Source organism: Ovis aries, chromosome 4, assembly GCF_016772045.2.
Source record: "Ovis aries strain OAR_USU_Benz2616 breed Rambouillet chromosome 4, ARS-UI_Ramb_v3.0, whole genome shotgun sequence".
Lineage (NCBI taxonomy): Eukaryota > Metazoa > Chordata > Mammalia > Artiodactyla > Bovidae > Ovis > Ovis aries.
In genome coordinates this window covers 48,459,562-48,479,106 of record NC_056057.1, presented here as the reverse complement: position 1 = coordinate 48,479,106, position 19,545 = coordinate 48,459,562, and the positions used below count along the sequence as shown (strand labels likewise).

The 19,545-nt window shown below is 43.6% G+C and overlaps 1 protein-coding gene and 1 long non-coding RNA gene across 12 annotated transcripts in view; one reads left to right on the top strand and one right to left on the bottom strand.

Annotated features, from left to right (window-relative positions):
• Positions 1-2,313: 2,313 nt before the first annotated feature.
• LOC132659732 (uncharacterized) lies at positions 2,314-10,847 on the bottom strand. Its single transcript, XR_009600478.1, has 2 exons — positions 4,837-10,847; positions 2,314-3,211 (listed from the first exon to the last, which is right to left on the bottom strand). It is a non-coding gene; the product is annotated as an uncharacterized LOC132659732 (long non-coding RNA).
• A 192-nt stretch (positions 10,848-11,039) lies between these two features.
• ATXN7L1 (ataxin 7 like 1) overlaps positions 11,040-19,545 on the top strand; it is a 260,215-nt gene continuing 251,709 nt past the window's right edge. For all 11 annotated transcript variants that reach the window (XM_060415001.1, XM_060415000.1, XM_060414997.1 and 8 more), the window contains exons 1-2: positions 11,040-11,244; positions 11,765-11,833. In XM_060415001.1, the coding sequence (XP_060270984.1) occupies positions 11,064-11,244; positions 11,765-11,833 (250 nt within the window). In that variant the 5' untranslated portion in view covers positions 11,040-11,063. The remainder of the gene's footprint in view (positions 11,245-11,764; positions 11,834-19,545) is intronic.

Genomic DNA, 19,545 nt, shown 5'->3' with positions numbered 1-19,545 from the left:
AGAATCATTCTTGAAAAGTAGTCATCTATGTGCAAGCTGGCCTCCAAACAACGGGGACTTTGTTTGAGCAAACCTGGGCTTAGCTCTGAGTTCTGCAACGATTGTTTTATGACCTTAAAGACGCTAGGCTTCTGTTTCCTGTCATATAAATATAATCCAAACCTTGGCCTCTCGTTTTCAGGATTTTCTCCTTTGGAGGGCCAGGCTGGAGGTGTTATGGATTGCTGGGTGTTGACCTGAGGCATTGCAGCCCAGGCATCCTCCTGCTCACTTGGTACCTGGCCACCTCCCAGACTCGGGGCTGCCATCTCCTCTTGAATAACGGTGCTGTTACCACACAGAGCTGGCATGAAGTGAAGCTAGCAACCTGCAACCTTGCTACTGTGGCTCCCATGTAAGTATAAGCCCATCACCTAATTTCCCACAACGGGTACCTAAGACCAGGTCATTTAAACCTCAGGGAAAGCAAGGGAATGACAGCACACCATACCTTACAAATGGAAGGGTGCTGGCTGAAGGGTTCCAGAGTCACGCCTAGGTCATCCCAGACAGGTTCTTCTACTGGATGCTACCTGGCCCGCTCCCAGCCTCTGAAAGGCTCTCGTCCACCTCATTCCTACCACCTGGGGGACCTACAGAGGACTGCCATCTGGGAAGCACAGGGGCCCAGTGCTTGCCTCAGGCCTGTTTCTTCCTCTTCTCCCGTCTTCACTTCCCGGGGCTTCTTCTTCCTCTCCCAGGAAGACTGACAGATGGGAATATCCACATAGAGGCTCACCCACTACTCGGAGAGGCTGGCCTTTTCAGAACACTTGAAAGACCATCTCTCAACTTTGTTTCCCTAAGTCTGAGATCCGTGATTTGGAAAATCACCTTGGGGGATACTTTCACCAAAAGTCCAAACTGGCTGTTGCCACTGGGTCCACATTTGTGGTTCCCCGTGAGTAGGAAGTGAGGACAGGTTTCCGGTGATTTTCTTCATCTGGCCCAGTCTCCATCATGAGATGTGGTATGACAAATGCCGAAGTCCGAATCCCAAAGGTGACAGTGTTAGGAGATGGGACTTTGGGAAGTGACTAGGTCATGAAGGGATTAATGCCCTTATCAGAGACACCTAGAGAGCTAGCACACCCCTTCCGCCAGGTGGGTACTTGGCGAAAAGGTGCCGTCTATGAAGCAGGAAGCCCTCGTTGAAAATCAAATCTGCCTGCACCAACCCTGAACCTCCAGCCTCCAGAACTGTGAGAAATAAACTTCTGTTGTTTTTAAGCCCCTTAGTCTGTGATATCTTGTTACAACAACTCAAATGGACTAAGACAGAATACCCTAAGTACATAATGGCAAAGAAACATTTTTTTTTTCCTAAAAGACAGCAAAACATATTATGAAACATGTGTGTGTGTGCTCAGTGGATCAGTCCTGCCCGACTCTTTGTGACCCCATGGACTGTACCCACCCCCCAGGAAGACTGGCAGACCCCTCTGTCCATGGGATTATCCCGGCGAAAATATTGGAGTGGGTTGCCATTTCCTCCTCCAAGGCATCGAACCAAGGGATCAAACCCGCATTTCCTGTGGCTCCTGCATTGGCAGGTGGATTCTTTACCAATGAACCACCTGGGAAGCCCATAAAATATGAAACAAGAGTAATTTAAAAATGAATTGGTCAAAAAAATGGGCAGAAGACCTAAACAGACATTTCTTCAAAGAAGACATACAGATAGCCAACAGGCACATCAATAGATGCTCAACACTGCCAATTATTATAGAAAAGGGAATTCAAACTACATCCAGGTACCACTTCACATCAGTCAGAATGACCATCATCAAAAATTCTACCAATAATAAATGCTGGAGAGGGTGTGGAGAAAAGGGCAACTTCCTACACTATTGGTAAAAACGTAAATTGGTGCAGCCACTATGGAAAACAGTATGGAGGTTCCTTAAAAGACTAAAAAGAGAATTACCATATGATCTTGCAATCCCACTCCTGGGTATATATCTAGAAAAGATGAAAACTCTAATTTGAAAAGATTCGTGGACACCAATGTTCATAACAGTACTATTTACAATAGCCAAGACATGGAAGTAACCTAATGTCAAGAGCAGATGAATGGATAAAAAAAGATGTGATATATATGCATGACGGAATACTATTCAGCCATAAAAGAGAATGAAATAATGCCATCTGAAGTGCCATGGATGGACCTAGAGGTCATCATACTTAAGTGAAGTAAGAGGAAGACAAATATCATATCACTTATATGTGGAATCTAAAAACTGATACAAATGAACTTATTTACAAAACAGACTCACAGACATAGAAAACAAATTTATGGTTACCAGTGGGGAGAGGGATAAATAGGATTTGGGGATTAACAGAGACAAACTACTATATATAAAACAGATAAGCAACAGGGACCTACTGTATAGCACAAGGAACTATATTCAATATCTTGTGCATACTAAGTCACTTCAGCCATGTCCGACTCTTTGTGACTCTATGGACTGCAACCCACAAGGCTCCTCTGTCCATGGGGTTCTCCAGGCAAGAATACTCGAGTGGGTTGCCATGCCCTTCTCCAGGGATATTCAATATCTTGTAGGGAAGGAATCTGAAAAAGAAAACCTGTGTTTATATGTATACATATATCTGAATCACTTTGCTATAAACCTGAAACTAACACAACATTCAAAATCAACTATATTTCAATGGGGAAAAAAGAGGAATTGGTGCTGGAAAAGATAGTTTAAGCAGTGGAACAGAAAAGAGCTCAAAAACTTACCCATACATTTGGGAAGTGAGTATGTGATGGATTCACTATAGCAAAGATAAACAATTCAATATATACCTGAGAAAATTGGTAACTGTTAGGAAAAAAATCAAAAATTAATTTTTTATTTTATATCATTAACCAAAAATGTCAGAGAACGCAATGGCACCCCACTCCAGTACTCTTGCCTGGAAAATCCCTTGGACGGAGGAGCCTGGAAGGGTCAGACACGACTGAGCGACTTCACTTTCACTTTTCACTTTCACTTTTCACTTTCATGCATTGGAGAAGGAAATGGCAACCCACTCCGGTGTTCTTGCCTGGAGAATCCCAGGGACAGGGGAGCCTGGTGGGCTGCCAAATATAGGGTAGCACAGAGTTGGACGCGACTGAAGCAACTTAGCAGCAGCAGCAGCAGCAACCAAAAATGTACAAGACCTAAGTGTAAAAAAAAAAAAACCTTATTAGGCATTAAAAAATACACAAAAAAACCTTGAGGAAGAGAAGCTCTTCTGAAGCAAGACACAAAAAGTAAAAGGCCTCATGGACAAGTCTGATACATCTGACTACATTCAAATGAAAAAAAAAAAAGTACTGGAAAAGAAGAAATAAATAAGATTAAGAGAAGAAAAGCAACAAGCTGGAAAATTACATTATTTTCCAACAGACAAAAGACTTAAATCTAGAATGTATAGAGAATTCTTACAAATCAATAGAAAGATCTAAGAAAATACCAATAGCAAATTATTAAAAGATAGAGCAATTTACAGAGTGAAAATACAATGGACTGCTGCTAAGCCACTTCAGTCGTGTCCGACTCTATGCGACCCTATAGACAGCAGCCCACCAGGCTCCCCCCTCCCTGGGATTCTTCAGGCAAGAACACTGGAGTGGGCTGCCATTGCCTTCTCCAATGCATGAAAGTGAAAAGTGAAAGTGAAGTCACTCAGTCATGCCCAACTCTTAGCGACCCCATGGACTGGAGCCTACCAGGCTCCTCCGTCCATGGGATTTTCCAGGCAAGAGTCCTGGAGTGGGGTGCCATTGCCTTCTCCAACAATGGACATAAGAACAAATACTCAAAAACATACTAGAAATGAGGGAAACACAAATTGATAGCTATTTTTACCATAATATTGGCAAAAATTAAAATGTTTGAAAATGTTGATTGTTAATTAGGGCATGAGGAAATAGGTACAGTCAGCTAATTCAGAAGACAATTTGGCAGAACTATTAAAATTCAAAATGTACATGCCTAGCAATTCTACTTTTGGGTAGAAATACTCCCTCATGTGCTCAGAAAGGATATATAAAAGTAAAGATGTTGATCACCCTATTTTTTATAAAATCAGAACTCTAAATGTCCACCAATAATCGACTCTGGAACATTTTATGAGCTATTAAGGAGCAGTTTAAATGAATGAGGGATTTCTATATATAAAAACATGCAACAGTACGTGTGAAAAAAGAAAGTTATAGAAGAAAAATACAGTATCCAGAGAATGGTGTTTTGCACCTTTCAGTCACGTTTATGCTCATGCAAGGCTTCTTCCTCAACCGGGGATAAATATATATATATATACATACACATATGCACACACATACATAGATATGTGTGTATCCCTGCAAAATGATGCTATTGATGTTTTAAAAATAGAAAAGAACACATAGCAATATCATCTAGACTTGTAATGCTAAATCTATCTAGGAGGTAAATGTATCAAAAAATAGTATGGAAAAATGCCTTCAGAGCTAGGGGTATAGTAGTGATCTGGGGATGTTTGAAGGGGTTAATCAAAGGGAATTTTCCCCTTGTCTGTATTGTTTTACCATCTTGTGAGAACACGTTTATACATGATTTTTAAAATTCAATATTATTTCCCAAAAGAAACTTTTTCTTAGGAAAAAAAATAATCTGCAGAGACCCAGTCCATTTATTATTAAGACAACTATTTACACTGTCATGCAGACTGTTTCATCTCCACCCACACTTTGAATGTTGCAGTTCTTGTGCATCACAAAATGGTCTTTCTAAGGTCTTCCTGGAACAAAGGGATATTTACCCTGTTCTGAAGTCCAGGTCAGGATGGAGTTTCAGGCACAAGATGTTTCAGACAGTGGTCTCCACTAACGGATGCAAGGCAGCAGCCCCATTCAAACAAAAATGAGCTTTAGTTTCCTTTTTAAAGAGAAGGACATTGTCAGAAGCAAGCATAGGAGCCCTCCTAGTGTCAGAGGATCAGCCTGTTTCTGATTGGCAGCTGTTGTCCACAGGATGCTCTGCAACTAAAATAATAATTGTGGTGAACATTTATAATTATCCACTGTGTGCCAGGCCCTACACTGGGGGATCAGTACCCAGAATCTCGCTTAATCCTCACAACCATCTGAAGAAAAGAGCCTCAGTACCCATTTAACAGATGAAGAAACTGAGGGTCAGATGGATTAAGAAAGCTTCTCAAACACATGACTAAAATGCAATTCTAATTCCTCTCTGCTGATCTCAAGCCTGTGCTCTGGCCTCCAACTGTCCTGCCTCCCCGACTATATTACTGGCAGTCTGGATGGAGTGGGTGGACTTTGCTTCAATTAATTTGTGTACATTAATGTTAGATCTGTACTTATTTATATTTAGGTGAAGAAGTCAAAGTGATTTCTAGAACAAGGCTAAAGAGATGCTATCTTTTTTCCTGCCCGACCCCTGAGAAACAGTAGTGGTTAGGTATGCAGCTGGCTTTACCACACACCGAGCAGTAGTGGTCACCTTAGCCTGTAGCATTAGAGCTGGTCCGGGGAGACCTGGCCTTCTCTGGTAGCTCAGTGGTAAAGAATCCGCCTGCCAACGCAGGAGACTCAGGTTCAGTCCCTGCGCCAGGAAAATCCCCTGGAGCACGGAATGGCAATGCACTCCAGTATTCTTGCCTGGGAAATTCCATGGACAGAGGAGCCTGGCGGGCTGCAGTCCATGGGGTTGCAAAGAGTAGTATATGACAACGACAAGACAACAAAAACAAGGGAGTCCAAAGTGATCAAAGTCACTGTTGAAGATGCCAGAGAATTCAAGGCAGTTCTACTTGAGACAATACACTACTATGCTGGCTTTTTTGCCCCAGTCAGAACACAGATTTCATGTTTTTGTAGTATTATTTATTAATAGAGTCTGTGTTTATTCAGACCTGGCATGACTAGGGTCTTATATTGAAACTAATAACAAAAAGTCTTGAATTCCTGTTTCCTTTCCTATTCCTGGTGCTACTGGGTGTCTTTTATCCCGGTCCTATTTGATCCACCATCATGCAGGAGGCGGGGAAGAGGCAGGCAACCTAATCTAACAAGGCAAGTAAGATGGCACACCTGCCCTCCAGATGCAGGGAGCTTTTATAAAACGTAACAATGTATGTAACAAACTTCCCTGCAAATTATAATTCTCAGAGAGAGAGAGGGTTAGGAAAATAGAGAGCAGAGTGGCAGATGGGATAGATGGATTCAATTAAGGCAAAGAACATCAAACAATTCCAGGGATGCCTCGTTTTAATGGAAGATGTCATTTTCTCTTTGTCGCCTCCAGGTAACTCCCAACAACAGTCTAGGTAGGAAGTAGGGTGTGCACACACGCACCTCGACCCCAGCAGGAGTTTAATATCCTCAAATGAGAGCGTTAATATTCCCTCTTCTTTTCAATAATGTGCTGAAACAGCACATGAATCAGACTAAGTGAATGCAGGCTCCGTATTTGATGCACATTTCCCCAGAACCAGGTGTTATTCAAATTAAATAGGTATTTTCCATTGTCATCTCCATTGAATTGATTTCTTTATTTGGTCTGTGGGAGAGTCTCCTTTTTAATTAAACCAACCACTGTCATTCTTCTGAGAAAGATAATAAAACAATAAAAATATTTACACCCTTTTTATCTTCCTTAAACATTAATCATGCAGGAAGAAGGTGTTACACCTTTGCTAGACAGTTTTATCACATAGACATTATACTAACATGCTTTAAATTACTGTTTTGCAGGTCAATTTATTCCTATTAAGGATGTGTAAGATTCTTGTTGTCACTAAGAAAATTTGTGACTATTTACTACCAAAAGAAATTCAAGTCTGCAATAAAGTTGCTATATACACAATTGGTATGTAAGTATAGATGTGTATATAAAAATATATATGCACCATGCTCACCCTAATACTACTCCCAACTGACCTCAATTATCATCTAAAGTCAAGTGTAAAAGTCTAGTAGTTGGATGAGCAAGGCTTTCTTCATTCTCTGGCTCCCAGCAGTGTAATTTAATTGATGGCCATGTTATCCACAGTCACAAAGTCATAGATGGGTTATGGTTATTGTTATTTCTATAGTCAGAGAAACTATGGAAGCTTTAGAGTAGAGACTATAATTACACCTGGTAATTCTAACTGCAATCATGTATACATGTTCTATCAGTGAAACATGGCAATGGTATCCAAAGTCTTGTTTTTGAGAGATGCCACATCATTTTGAGATTCCAGCCCATATTTACTATGTTGCAAACTAAACTCCTCCTAGCTAGAAGGGAATAATATTTGGGCTGTCATACCATCTTCAGAGAGCTGGGCAGAAATAACTTGAGAAACTCAGCTGGAGTAGTTAAAATAGTGAACCATAGCTTTGTTTCTCCTGTACCTTAGATGTCCTGACATTTCCTGATGATATGCAAGCTTTCATTTTTTTTCATTTTTGAGTGACTTATAGTGGCTCCCAAAAGAGACAGAATCTTCTGGAAGCTCAAGTCACTGACTCCCAGCCCTTGGGCTTGAGTCCCTTAATCACTGTACCCTCCACATACCTCAAGGAGAGTAGGGTTGTAACAGCCACCATTGTGGTGGCATCACGGTTAATAAAGAATTTTCCCAACAGTCACATAATGACCTTATGGTTGAAGATCTCTCTATGAAGTAATGATTGAGCTTAAATAGCAAAAACTTGAGCACCCAAAAGATAAAATACCAAACTCAGCATGTAGGAGATATTAGTATAAACCAGTTGCAAAAAGCTGGCAAAAAGTTTTAGAAAAACAAATGGTATACAACTCACAGCAGGCTCAAAAGAGGAACAAGAGAACACTGCTCAGACTTCTCCCTTTGTTAAATGTATTTTTCTAGTAAGTTTTTTGTTATTCTATCACTTTACACCCAAACCACTCTGTATTAGTTATATATTGCTATGTAACAAGCTACCCCAAAACTTAATAACTTAAAATGACAAGCACTAGCGATCTCACAGTTTATGTGGGTCAGGAATACAGGCTTGACTTAGCTGGGAGCCTCTGCCTCAAGGTCTTTCACAGTTGAGGGCCAGGGCTGTGATCTCAAGGCTTGACTGCAAAAGGATACACTTCCAGACTCACGTGGCTGTTGACAGGATTCAGCACCTCACAGCCTACTGAACAAAGAGCCTCAGTTCTTCACGGACTGTTGGCCAGAGGCTTCCTCTGTTCCCTGCCACACCCACCTCTCCAATGGGTACCTCACAACATGGCTGTGGCCTTCCCTAAGAGCAAGTCAATGAGAACAAGAGTGAGCGAGCCAGAAGCCACAGTCTTTTTGTAACCTAACCTCTGAAGGAACATCACTCTGCCACATTCTGTTGGTTAGAAACAAGTCACTAGGTCCAGCCCACACAGTAGGACACGCACATGAAGATGTGGGCATCATTGGGGTCATCCGAGAGGCTGTCTACCACCTTTGCATATACCTTTACATACACAATGAGGAATAAACACCAAAATGGAAAGAATATTGGAAAGCTGTAGGGGCAGAGGAAAATGTTCCGAGATCTCATTACTTCTACCTCTGAGCTCTCTCTCTCTCTCCCTTTCCCCAAATCCAGTCATGCAGCACATCCTCGGATGAGGCCCCTTACTTCACAGTGTCTCTCACACCTGCCCTCTCTTCTCCATATGCAAGGGATCACCAAAGTTCAGGCTTTCATTTCTTCCACCATAAATAGTGCATCACCACTTTTCTCACCAGCGTCTCTAGTCCAATACATCCTGGATATCAAGGCCAGAAAGTAATCTTTCGAAGTCATACTTTCTATTTATCCTTTTACTACAGAAAGCCCTTTAGTGGCTCCCCATTGTCAACAAAACCCAAATTCTTTAGGCTGCCATAAGATGACTTTCATAATTTGACCCAAGTCTGACTACAAACTTATCACTCCCAAATCCCAAATAATAATCCATCATCCCAGGTAAACCACACTCAACACCAAAACATACCACAGTTGCTCAGCTTGAAGCCTCTGCTGACACCATTACTCCCCCTTCCCTTGGCAAGACCAATCTTCACCTTACCATTATAAATCCTCTCCCATTTCCAAAGTGCAGAGCAGAGTAGTTTCCTCTGTGCCTAATCTTCTCTGTGACACATTTTCTGATCACTCCAAACTAGAGTTCAGTTCCTCCCACAGACAGGTACCGCTCTGAGAGGCCACACCACTCACTGACCTGGCCAGTCACTGTGTACATGGCTTGTTTTTCCAAGAAGCTGGTAAGTTTCACACCTTCCTTCTTCCACAGAGACCATCAGTTTGCATCATCACCAGAACTAGCCTGGGTCTCACTTGTCCTTCTCTGCTCGGGATGGTAGTCCATGACAAGCAATAATTATTGAAAAGATGTATGGATGGATGGAAATGTTGAGCACGGTGTCTGACATATGAGATCAGTAAGTAAAAAAAAAATATCTACTAACACTCTCAGTCCTTCAAATGAGAATCTCCACTCCGTGACACCTTAGCCATTTAGCGGTTCCTATGTAGGAACACTTCCAAAGAGAGCAAAGGCAAATGAAATTTATTCGGGTCTGACCAAAAACAAGCCCATTCACACAAACATCACAACTGAAGATCAACCGGAAGCTCCTCCTTCATCGCCCATCCTGATCCTGGCTTTGACGTACAGGATGCCAAGTGCAGGGACATTAGATGACAGAGCCAGAGCAGACTTCATGACAAAGAAACTTCAAATCCCTGAGCTTCAGTCACGGGGCAGAAATAGTCTGTGAGAACTAAAAGGGTGCCGGGGGAAAAGAGGGAAATATGTCGATTGTGGGGTAGAGTCTATATATTTTAGGTAATTCCCAGAAAATGAAAAAAAATTTTTTTAATGAGAGATACCAGAAAACCTTTTAACACCTTTGCTGCCAACCCCTGGGGGAGGAGGGAGGAAGTGGTGGGAATCTCAATGAAAGCATCAAATGTCCAAAATCCAGAAGAAATTTAACGCTTCCTCTCTATTAATAGCTGGCCAGAGCAGTTAAGCCTCAAGTGAATTCTCCCAAGAATCAGATCCCTGATTGCCTGCGCTAATCCAGGCGACCCTCATCTCAAAGGAGGAAGCGCTGGAAACGGCTCCAGGGGCTTGGTCCGCTAAGCAGCATCTTCGGAGAGTGGGTGAGTCCGCACTCCCACTACCGTGGATGTGGAGCAAAGTGTGCACAGTGGTTCTCTGAGAGACGGAGACTCGCATTGCGGGGCCCCGAGTTTTGAGCTTTGCAACGCCCCGCAGCCTGAGATGGGAAGGCAGCTCCTCTAGCTCCAAACTCACCTGTTTTTTAGAACCACTTCCATATACCCATTGCTCTCAGCTCCCAAAAGGCATCCGCAGAATCCTCCACCACCCAAGGTCCACCGAGCAAGAGAAGAAAAGGTGGAGGGAGTGGTGGCTGGGAGGAGAGGTCACCGGGGTCTCCTCCCTTGAGGTGGTCGTCGGGGAAGGGGCGTTGCTCGGCCCCTCTCCACTAAGCCGCAGGGATCCTCTCGGGGGCGCCTCACCGTGGGCGACAGGACTGGCGAGGGCAGGGCGCGCTGGAAGGGCCGCACGCAAAAACTTTCCGTCCTGGAGCGCAACTCTGCGGGGAAGACCACCCCTCCCACGGCCCCAGGTCGCGCCTCTCCCAGGTCGCCCTCAACCCCCTCTCGCATGTCTGGCCCCTAGGACCCGGGCTAGCGGGCGCCGGATGCCGGCGGAGCCGCAGCATCCTCACGCCCCGCGCTGCATCCTCTGGTCCCAGCGCTCAGCCCCGCCCCCGGCGGCGGGCGTGCTGGCGGCAGGCGTGCAGGCGCCGGGCCTCGGGGCGCCTCTCTGCTGCCCCTGGCGGCCGCGGATGCCGAGAGCCGAGCCGAGCCCGGCAGGGCGCTGAACGCCGGCTCCTCCTCCTTGCTCTCTCCTCCTCCTCCGCCTCCCTCCTCCCATCCCTCCCTCCCTCCCTCCCCCTTTCAGAACACTCAATGTCGGAACGTTCCGAAGATGACGTCGGAGCGTTCTCGAATCCCGTGTCTCTCGGCTGCTGCTGCCGAAGGAACAGGGAAAAAGCAACAAGAAGGAAGAGCAATGGCGACACTGGATCGCAAAGTGCCCAGTCCGGAGGCGTTTCTGGGCAAACCCTGGTCCTCCTGGATCGACGCCGCCAAATTACACTGCTCCGACAGTAAGAACCCCACCGCCTCCTCCTCCTTTTATTACCCTGTAACCTTTCCATTCACCTAGAGCCACTGGGAAAAAGTGTGTGTGTGGAGAGAGAGTGGCCCCCGGTGTCCTCCATGCTTCTCCCTCTCTCTAAATAAATACACACAGAGACAGATCATCAGTGCACAGAGAGAGGCCCTGCTGCCAGGGCTGTCTGTCTGTCTGTCTGTCTGTGCCCTCTCCCCGTGGCAGCCCGCGGGGTGGGCTTTCACAGCCCCACGGTGTATCCGTTTAAAAGGCTACTCTGTTGCTGCTTGCATAGTTTTTTTTTTTTTTTTGGTACCTATATGGGCCAGGTAGATGGAAATCCGGACTTGGGAGAAAATGTTGCATTGTCAATTTTTGAAAGATTTTCATATCCAGTATTTATATCGATCTGTTTGCAAATAAACACTCTCCCTTCCCCCCTTGACTTTGCCTCCCCCCCTTTTTTTTCTCTTTTTTTCCTTATTTTCTTTTTTCCTTTTCTTTTTCATCTGCAGATGTAGATTTAGAAGAGGCTGGAAAAGAGGGTGGAAAAAGCAGGGAGGTTATGAGGCTTAATAAAGAAGGTAAGTGGAGCTACTGGCATTTTAGTGTTAGCATGTGTGGCAGAATCTTCACAGGATTTCGACTATAATGTGAATTGTTCTGCTGGGTACAGAGTGACTAAGGCTTGTCAAAAATTGAGCACGCCCAGGTGACTACTGCTTCATGGTAACTTCTTTCAAAGTACAAATGCAACTGGGGGGTAGAGGGGTCGAGACTATTGAAGGCAGAAGTTTCCTGCACTTCAGCTGGAGTCCACATTTGGACCTTCTGATACATATCTGCTATTCGCCTTTGGAGCATTATTGCCAAATGGTGGGGGGTGGAAATTGTTGAAATGAGGAGCAGGGCTCCACTCACAAGTATCCCAGCCTTCCTTGTGGGTAAATACACAACAGTTTAATGAACCCCACGTGGTCAGTCATCCCAGCAGCTACTTCTCCACTAAAAACCGTGGTACATGGCAAACCTTTGCAGCAAGTTACATTTGGCCCACTTTACATTTGGTCACAGATTCTAATGTGGTGAGCAGGGGCATCTGTGTATATAGCCTTCAGCCGGTCACCCCTCTCTGTTTCCCCAGCGTGGAAATACAGTACCTAAAATGGAACACAGTGAGTAGCTAGGTCATCCCAGACAGAGGCAGGTGAGTGAAGCCACAGCCTGCTGGAACTGGGCATCAAACACACATGGTCATCATAAATAAATTATGGCCTGTTCATGTTTGCAAGTCTACCATATGTAGCTGTGGCCTATGGGCTTCACATGGAGCAACTCCAGAGACCACTTCTCTTGAACGAATGGATGGGTTCAGTTGAATTGTGATTTACCAACTGGTGTCTTGTAAATGTGTTGGACTGAAATTGGAGGTAGGAGGAAGTGCAGGGGTGCAGAAGAGGTTGGCGGAAAGTGTGGAAAGTGTTCAGCCATAACTAGGCCATAGGAGTCTGGCTCATCCAAAATGAATGGAGAAAAAGGCCATTAGATGCCAAAGGATGGTTTCCCTCATAAAACGCGATGTCACCCTGATCGGCAGCGGAAACCTGCTTGGAAAGATGGAACTTGTTTTGTGGATCACACCTCAGACAGTTGGTTTTCTGTGCCTAATTGTTTCCTGACCATCCAGTGAGAGGAGAATTTGTGCTTCAGAAAAAAAATGACATGGAGGTTAAAAATGCATGCATATTCAAGGACAGCTCTCTAGCATAATGTTTCTGCTAATTAAGCACTTTGATTGGAAACGAAACCGTATTCTAAAGATGTTTGCCTCTAAATATCTTAGTGTGATCTTGACATGTGTCTTTAGGATGCACAAGGGAATGATGTCAAGTGGCCTTCTTACAAGTGGCAGCTTATTTGTGCTCAGTGTGCATGTGTGTTGGCATTGGGAAGTATCACTGGAAATTGTTTTTCTTCACAGACAAACTCTTGACACCTTTAAAAAACTTATGGGACTCAGTTATCAGACCAGTGGCAATGAAGAGGTTTCCAGAAAAGATGAGCTTGTGAAAACCTTTAAAGTTGAATAATGGTCATGGTATGGCCCAGAATTGGCACCTCTTAGGCCTGGTTGATAGATTATGACTATAACACACAAAAATATTCTGCACCCTCCCCCAAGCTTCTATTTCAGAAGACCCTTATTTTCAGATTCTCTTTGCCTCATGAGAAATAGATTCTTTTAAGGGGGGAAAAAAAATGTAAAGGTCTCCTTTCCTTAGAAGCCACAAGTGGTACATCTTGCTTACATCTGTAAAGATGTAAGCTTACATCTTGCTTTCACCTGTAAAGATACAAAGATTTCGCTTCTAATTATGTGCATTTGTATTACGGAGCCCCACTTTTCAGTGTAACTGTGCGATTGCTCAGTTTACGAAATAGCCATGTATGGGCTGAAATCTCTGTTCGTGGGCCTGGTGGAGCAGGCCTGGGTTATCAGTTCCTGGACTTCCTGTATACGCACACAATTTTCTTCATGGATAGATTGTGTGTGTATGTATATACATGAACTGTATCTCTTCTTCCCATGGTGAGGAGCTTAAAGGTTTAGCTGAGACTTGGTATCAGGATATTTGGTTGCCAAAGTCCCCAGATACACTGGTTGCTTTCGTCTTGCCATTGGCCTTCTTGCTGGAGTCATTGAGTGGGAAGTCTCAGGTACCTGATTGTGGATGGATCTCTGCAGGACACAGTGTGGCCTGTGTGTGACTGTTTTTCTCCAGGTGGTGAGCATACATAGAAAGACCAGGATGTCATCAGTAGTAAGCAGGTCTTGAGACTGCTTTAATAACAATTAATAGGTGAATTTAGGAATTCCAATTAAGAAATGAAGGTATATGATCCAGATTTTGATGTGACTTTTTTTATTGTAAAATAAATATAAAATTTATCATTTTAACCATTTTAAAGTCTCACAACTCAGTGATACTGAAGTATACTAAGTATACTTACTAAGTATAGTCACAGTGTTGTACAACTCTCAACACTATTCATTTCCTGAGCTTTTTCATCATCTCAGCCACAAACACTGTTTCCATTATATTAATATAATAATTTCCTATTCCCCTCCCCTGGGGCTGAGCCCTGGAAACTTGTATTCTATTTTCTGTCTCTATGAAGTTACCTATTCTAGATACTATATATTTGCAATATATGACCCTTTGTGTCCATCTTCTTTCACTTAGCATCATATTTTCATAGTTTATTCATGAGGCAGTATGTATCAGAATTTCACTCCTTTTTATGGCTGAATAATATTCCATTGTATGTATATATCATGTTTGGTTTATCATCCGTTAATGGACATTTAGCTCGTTTCCATCTCTTTACTATTGTGAATAATGCTGCTGTGAACATTGTGATATGATATTTTTTATGGACTAAACTCTGAGGGAAAAGCCAGGCTGGAAAAATGAAAAAAGAACCATTTTATCTTCGCCTCCATCTGGCCCCAGCTTCAGAAGGAGGGAAGGACTGGCAGACTTTTGACCAACCTGACTATTGTAATATAGTTCCTTCTCCGTGCCTTGAATCTTTTTCTACTTCAGCTCCACCTATATCAGTATGAAATGTTAGCTGAATGATTTGAGATTTCTGTAATAAAGTCTTCACACTCATGTGACCGTTTATCCAGAGTTAGCTACAATCACGTCAAGAGGAATTTGGCAAATGCTTTTTTTTTTTTTTTTTGGCAAATACTTTTGAACCTTGCCAGATCATCACTTGGGTTCAGAAGGCATAGTTATTTCTGTGCTTGAATGTAGTCATGTGGGGTTATATTGAGACTGAAGGGTAAAGGGAGCAGGAGAGAGGGCTTTGAATCCGCTTTCTAATTCCAGTGTCTGACCTTGGGAACCTCACTTTCCTTGTTTGGGCCTGCTCTGTTTCTTGTAAAGTAAGGGAGTGGTTTAAAAATCTCCTCTGGTCCCTCTGAGACCTATGAACTTAAGTTCCTTTATTGAATGTGCCTACATTTGAGATGCAGTCATACTACACAGACTGTTTGACGGTAGACCATTCACCTGCCAGTGCAGGAGATGTGGGTTCGATTCCTTGGTCAGGAAGATCCCTTGGAGGAGGAAATGGCAACTCACTCCAGTATTCTTGCCTGGGAAATCCCACAGACAGCAGGCTGATGGGCTACGGTCCGTGGGGTTGCAAAGAGTCGTACACAACTTAGTGACTGAACAACACAAAAAGCAAGCCTTCACATTAGAAATACCTTATACTACAAATACTGGACTTATTTTCTTTTTTTATAAGCTCTTGGTGCCAAACATCACTGCATCTCGTACACAAGCCTAATTGTCCTGCAAATAGTTTGTGAGTGGTGTGTGGACTTTAAGACTGAGAAAACTAAGGGTCTGTGACCAAACCCAGGGTGATGTGTTCCCCATAGTGGAGAGGGGATAGACCTGGATCTGAAGTGATATGATTTCCTCAAAAGGAGGGTCCCAGAAACCTTATTAGCCTAATCTGTGAGCTGCCATTATGATAGGAAATTCCAAGGAAGGCCAATTCATCTAGCTAACCTTTTAAAATAATTTTCTTTCTCTAGCTTCACAGATTTATTGGAAGACATTTTCCTAAGCTAATTGAGGGAAAACTTCGTGATTTAGAAAGATGCCTCTCTTTTCTAATTGCCTCACCTGAACTTTTTATTTTTTAAAGAATGTGCATTTATAAGTAAGGACCAGGTATGTATGGCTCATCGATGTCCTGAACTATACATCAAGTTGCCCAAAAAGTTCAGAGATAATAGCAGGGTTATGTTGTGAGGATTAACTGAGACAATACAAAAGAGTTTAGCACGTAGTAAATGCTTAATGAATTTGTGCCTTTCTTAATTTTTAGATGTTATTAAGATTATCATCATCATATATTAATGAAGCTAGTTCTAGAAAATTTTATTATTAGAATTAACGAGGATTTTTAACTAACCAGTGATGAATGGAAAAGATATACCCAATTAGAAATTTTATTTCTAGAGTAAACCATGTTATCATAATTTTATAAAGCTGAAGATTTTTTGAAAGCTGATTTCTGTGATATCCTTGCTTTTGATGAAGTACAGTTGATATCTAGTCATTGATAAATTTTATCAAGTGCTAGAAAAAATTACTTTGGCAGTTTGGGACTTATGGCTGAGAAGAGTTTTCAGAGTTCTTTCTGGGGAGCAGGATGTTTTAAAAAATATTTTTTAAATGATTGATGAGTTGTTTGATCAGGAAGGATAGCAAGTCCTCAGTGGATCATTGTTTGGGTCCTTTGGAGGCCTGCCTTCGTTACTTCAGGCGTGTTTCTGTGCATCAGTGTTGCCAGGTGTTTTGATTTGATGTAGGTAAACTTGTGGAATGCTTCCAATCTGAAAACTGTTCTGGGGCCAGTAAGATCTTGCTGTGACTGTGAGAGTTTGGTGTTCTGCTAATGCTGGTGGAGTTAGGCTGGGGCACAGGAGGAAGCAGGGAACATGGGAGTGTGTTCAACTCAAGTTTAAGAATTTTTCAGTTATAGCTGGATGGGGGCAAATTAGAGAAAAGATGGTAACTGACCTGATAAGAACAAAGGGTTCTTGGAATCCAAGTCAGGGAAGCTAGCGACAAGTGGTTGAGATTTATGGGAAACTGTGGACTGGTCCCCTTTATCATTATACAGACAACTCTGTTATCTATGCTAATAGGCAATGGGAAGACACCCAGTCCACAGATTACACTGATAAACCTCATTTTCACCATTAATTTCAACTTCTTTCCCCATTAAGCCTACCTTCCTCCCCTTTTGCTAATAAGCAGCAACATTTGTTCACTTTGGCATTTCATTATCATCTCTCTTCTTTTGCCCAGTGCTTGGGATGAAAGGATAGGAGAAGTGGAGTGGCCTCAGTGTGACAGGGAGGAAAGACATAAAGGAGGAGAAGACTTGGAGAATGAGTCAACTTCACAGTTTCATCCAGCTGGTAGAGAAGGGGGAGCGCCGTGACCAAGGTGGCAAAGCTGAGAGAGGGCGTTTTCAATACCGTCTAGCTTTGAAAACATGGAGCTTCTAAAATAAGTATCTGTTTATACATACATGTATTTCTATGTACTTGAGTTCTTCTGTGGAGAAAGTGTGGCTTTAGCTCCTCCCCAAATAGGAAGTTAGGCAGGTTGGGCACACTTTGAAACACTGCATGTGATCTTGCTGCCTAAGCCCAGTTAGCCTGTGCTGGGTTCTCATCATGTCAGTCTACAGGAAGGAATGACACTTTATAGCTGGAAGATGTAAACTGTTTTCTCTCTCTCATTCAAATGTTTATTTTTTCAATAATGTTCACATGTTACAATGTTGAGAAGGATATGCAGTGAAAAAGGAAGTCTTTTACCCTTGTCCCCAGTTGCTTGTGTATCCTTTGCAAGATCCTCTAAGTGCATTCAAGTAGATACATGGATAGTTTTTCCTGCCTGCTTTACCCACGTGGCTAATAACATCCTATAAGTATTGGGTAGTATCTTGCCATTTCCATTTATCTTAGGTAGTGGTCCACATCAGAGACAGTTGATCCTGCCTCTCTCTTTTGTGCCTGCATAGTGGGAAGATGGGGCTTCCCTGATGACTCAGTAGTAAAGAATTCGCCTGCCCATACAGGAGATGTGGGTTTAATCCCCGGGTCGGGAAGATCCCCTGGAGAAGGAAATGGCAACCCACTCCAGTATTCCCTTGTGGCTCAGCTGGTTAAAGAATCTGCCTGCAGTGTGGGAGACCTGCGTTTGATCCCTGGGTTGGGAAGATCCCCTGGAGAAGGGAAATACTACCCACTCTAGTATTGCCTGGGGAATTTCATGGACAGAGGAGCTTGGCTGGCTACTGTCCATGGGGTTGCAAAAGAGTCAGACACGACTTAGTGAGTAAACAACAGCATAGTGGGAGGGTAGTTTAAGCCTCTGGGTGTCTTGCTTAGTTTTTATTTATTGGTTGGTTTGTATTGATTTTTGGTTGCATCAGGTCATAGTTGTGGAACGCAGGACTTTTGTGGGTCGCACGGGGTCTTTTTCCTAGCAGCATGCAGGCTCAGTAGTTGCAGTGAGCGAACTTCTCGCTAGTTGTGTGTGGCCCAGTATTAATAGTTGCGGCATATGGGCTGACCTGCCCCACAGCATGTAGGGTATTCATTCCCCGACTAGGGATCAGACCCACGTTCCCTGCATTGGAAGGTGGAGTCTTAACCACTGAACCGCCAGGGAAGTCCCTTGGTCAGTTTTTAATATCTGCTCCTGCTCTCCTGGCCGCCGTCGTGCCTTTGAGGCCGAGTGACAGTGGGCCGACGCCAGGCTAGGCCTGGGGGACAGCCGTGGACGAGCACGAGCCCCTCCCTCGTGACGTGCCCATCCTAGCAGCCAAGGCAAATGTTGAAAAAGTCATGGCAACCGTGATGAGTGCTCAGAAAGGGAAAATTGGGGTACTGTTGGGAAGCATGATGGCGAGCATAAGTTAGGTTCGGGGCTCAGGGTGTGTATTCCTGAGGAAATGGTATTTATGCCAAAACCTGGAGAATGAATATGCAGAGCTGGGCAGGACAGATTTAAAGGAAACAATGTGTGTGCAGGCCCAAAGTGTGAGAGAATATGGAATATTCTAGAAACTAAAAAGTCTGTCACTTGCGTGACGAAAGCGAAGCAGAGAGCGGTACAGTTTCTCAGCAGGGACTCTACTTCTTTGTGGTAGAACACTGACCTGGGATGTTGTTGGATGTTTAGCAGCATCCTTAGCCTCTATCCCTGGATTCCAGTGGAATCTCTGCTTCCCCTGAGTTGAAAAAGCCAAAAATGTCTCCAGACATTGCCAAAGATCCCAGGAGTGGGCTGGGATGGTGCCAAATAACCCTGATAAGAGAACCACTGGTGTAACGTGAGGCTGGAAAGGTAAGAACACAAGAGAAACAGACTCAGCAGTGTTCTGCTACTATCTGTCCATGTCTTAGGCCCAAGGTCCCAGTGAAGCGGCCTTACTGAATCCTCAGCAGGCAGGTGTGGAGCTGTGACTGTTGTCCGCAGGGGGCTACATGTGGAAGCATCTAAATGGAGAAGACTCCACCCCTCACAGAGCTTTCCTCCAAATTTCCAGGATGATTCCTTCAAAACTTCATGTCCATAGTAAATGGTTGTAGCACTGAGATTCAGGTTCGGCTCAGCCTTCCCTCACTGTGGGTGGAGGAGACCCCAAGCCACCGATTCTGATAATAATGGCATTTATTGTATGA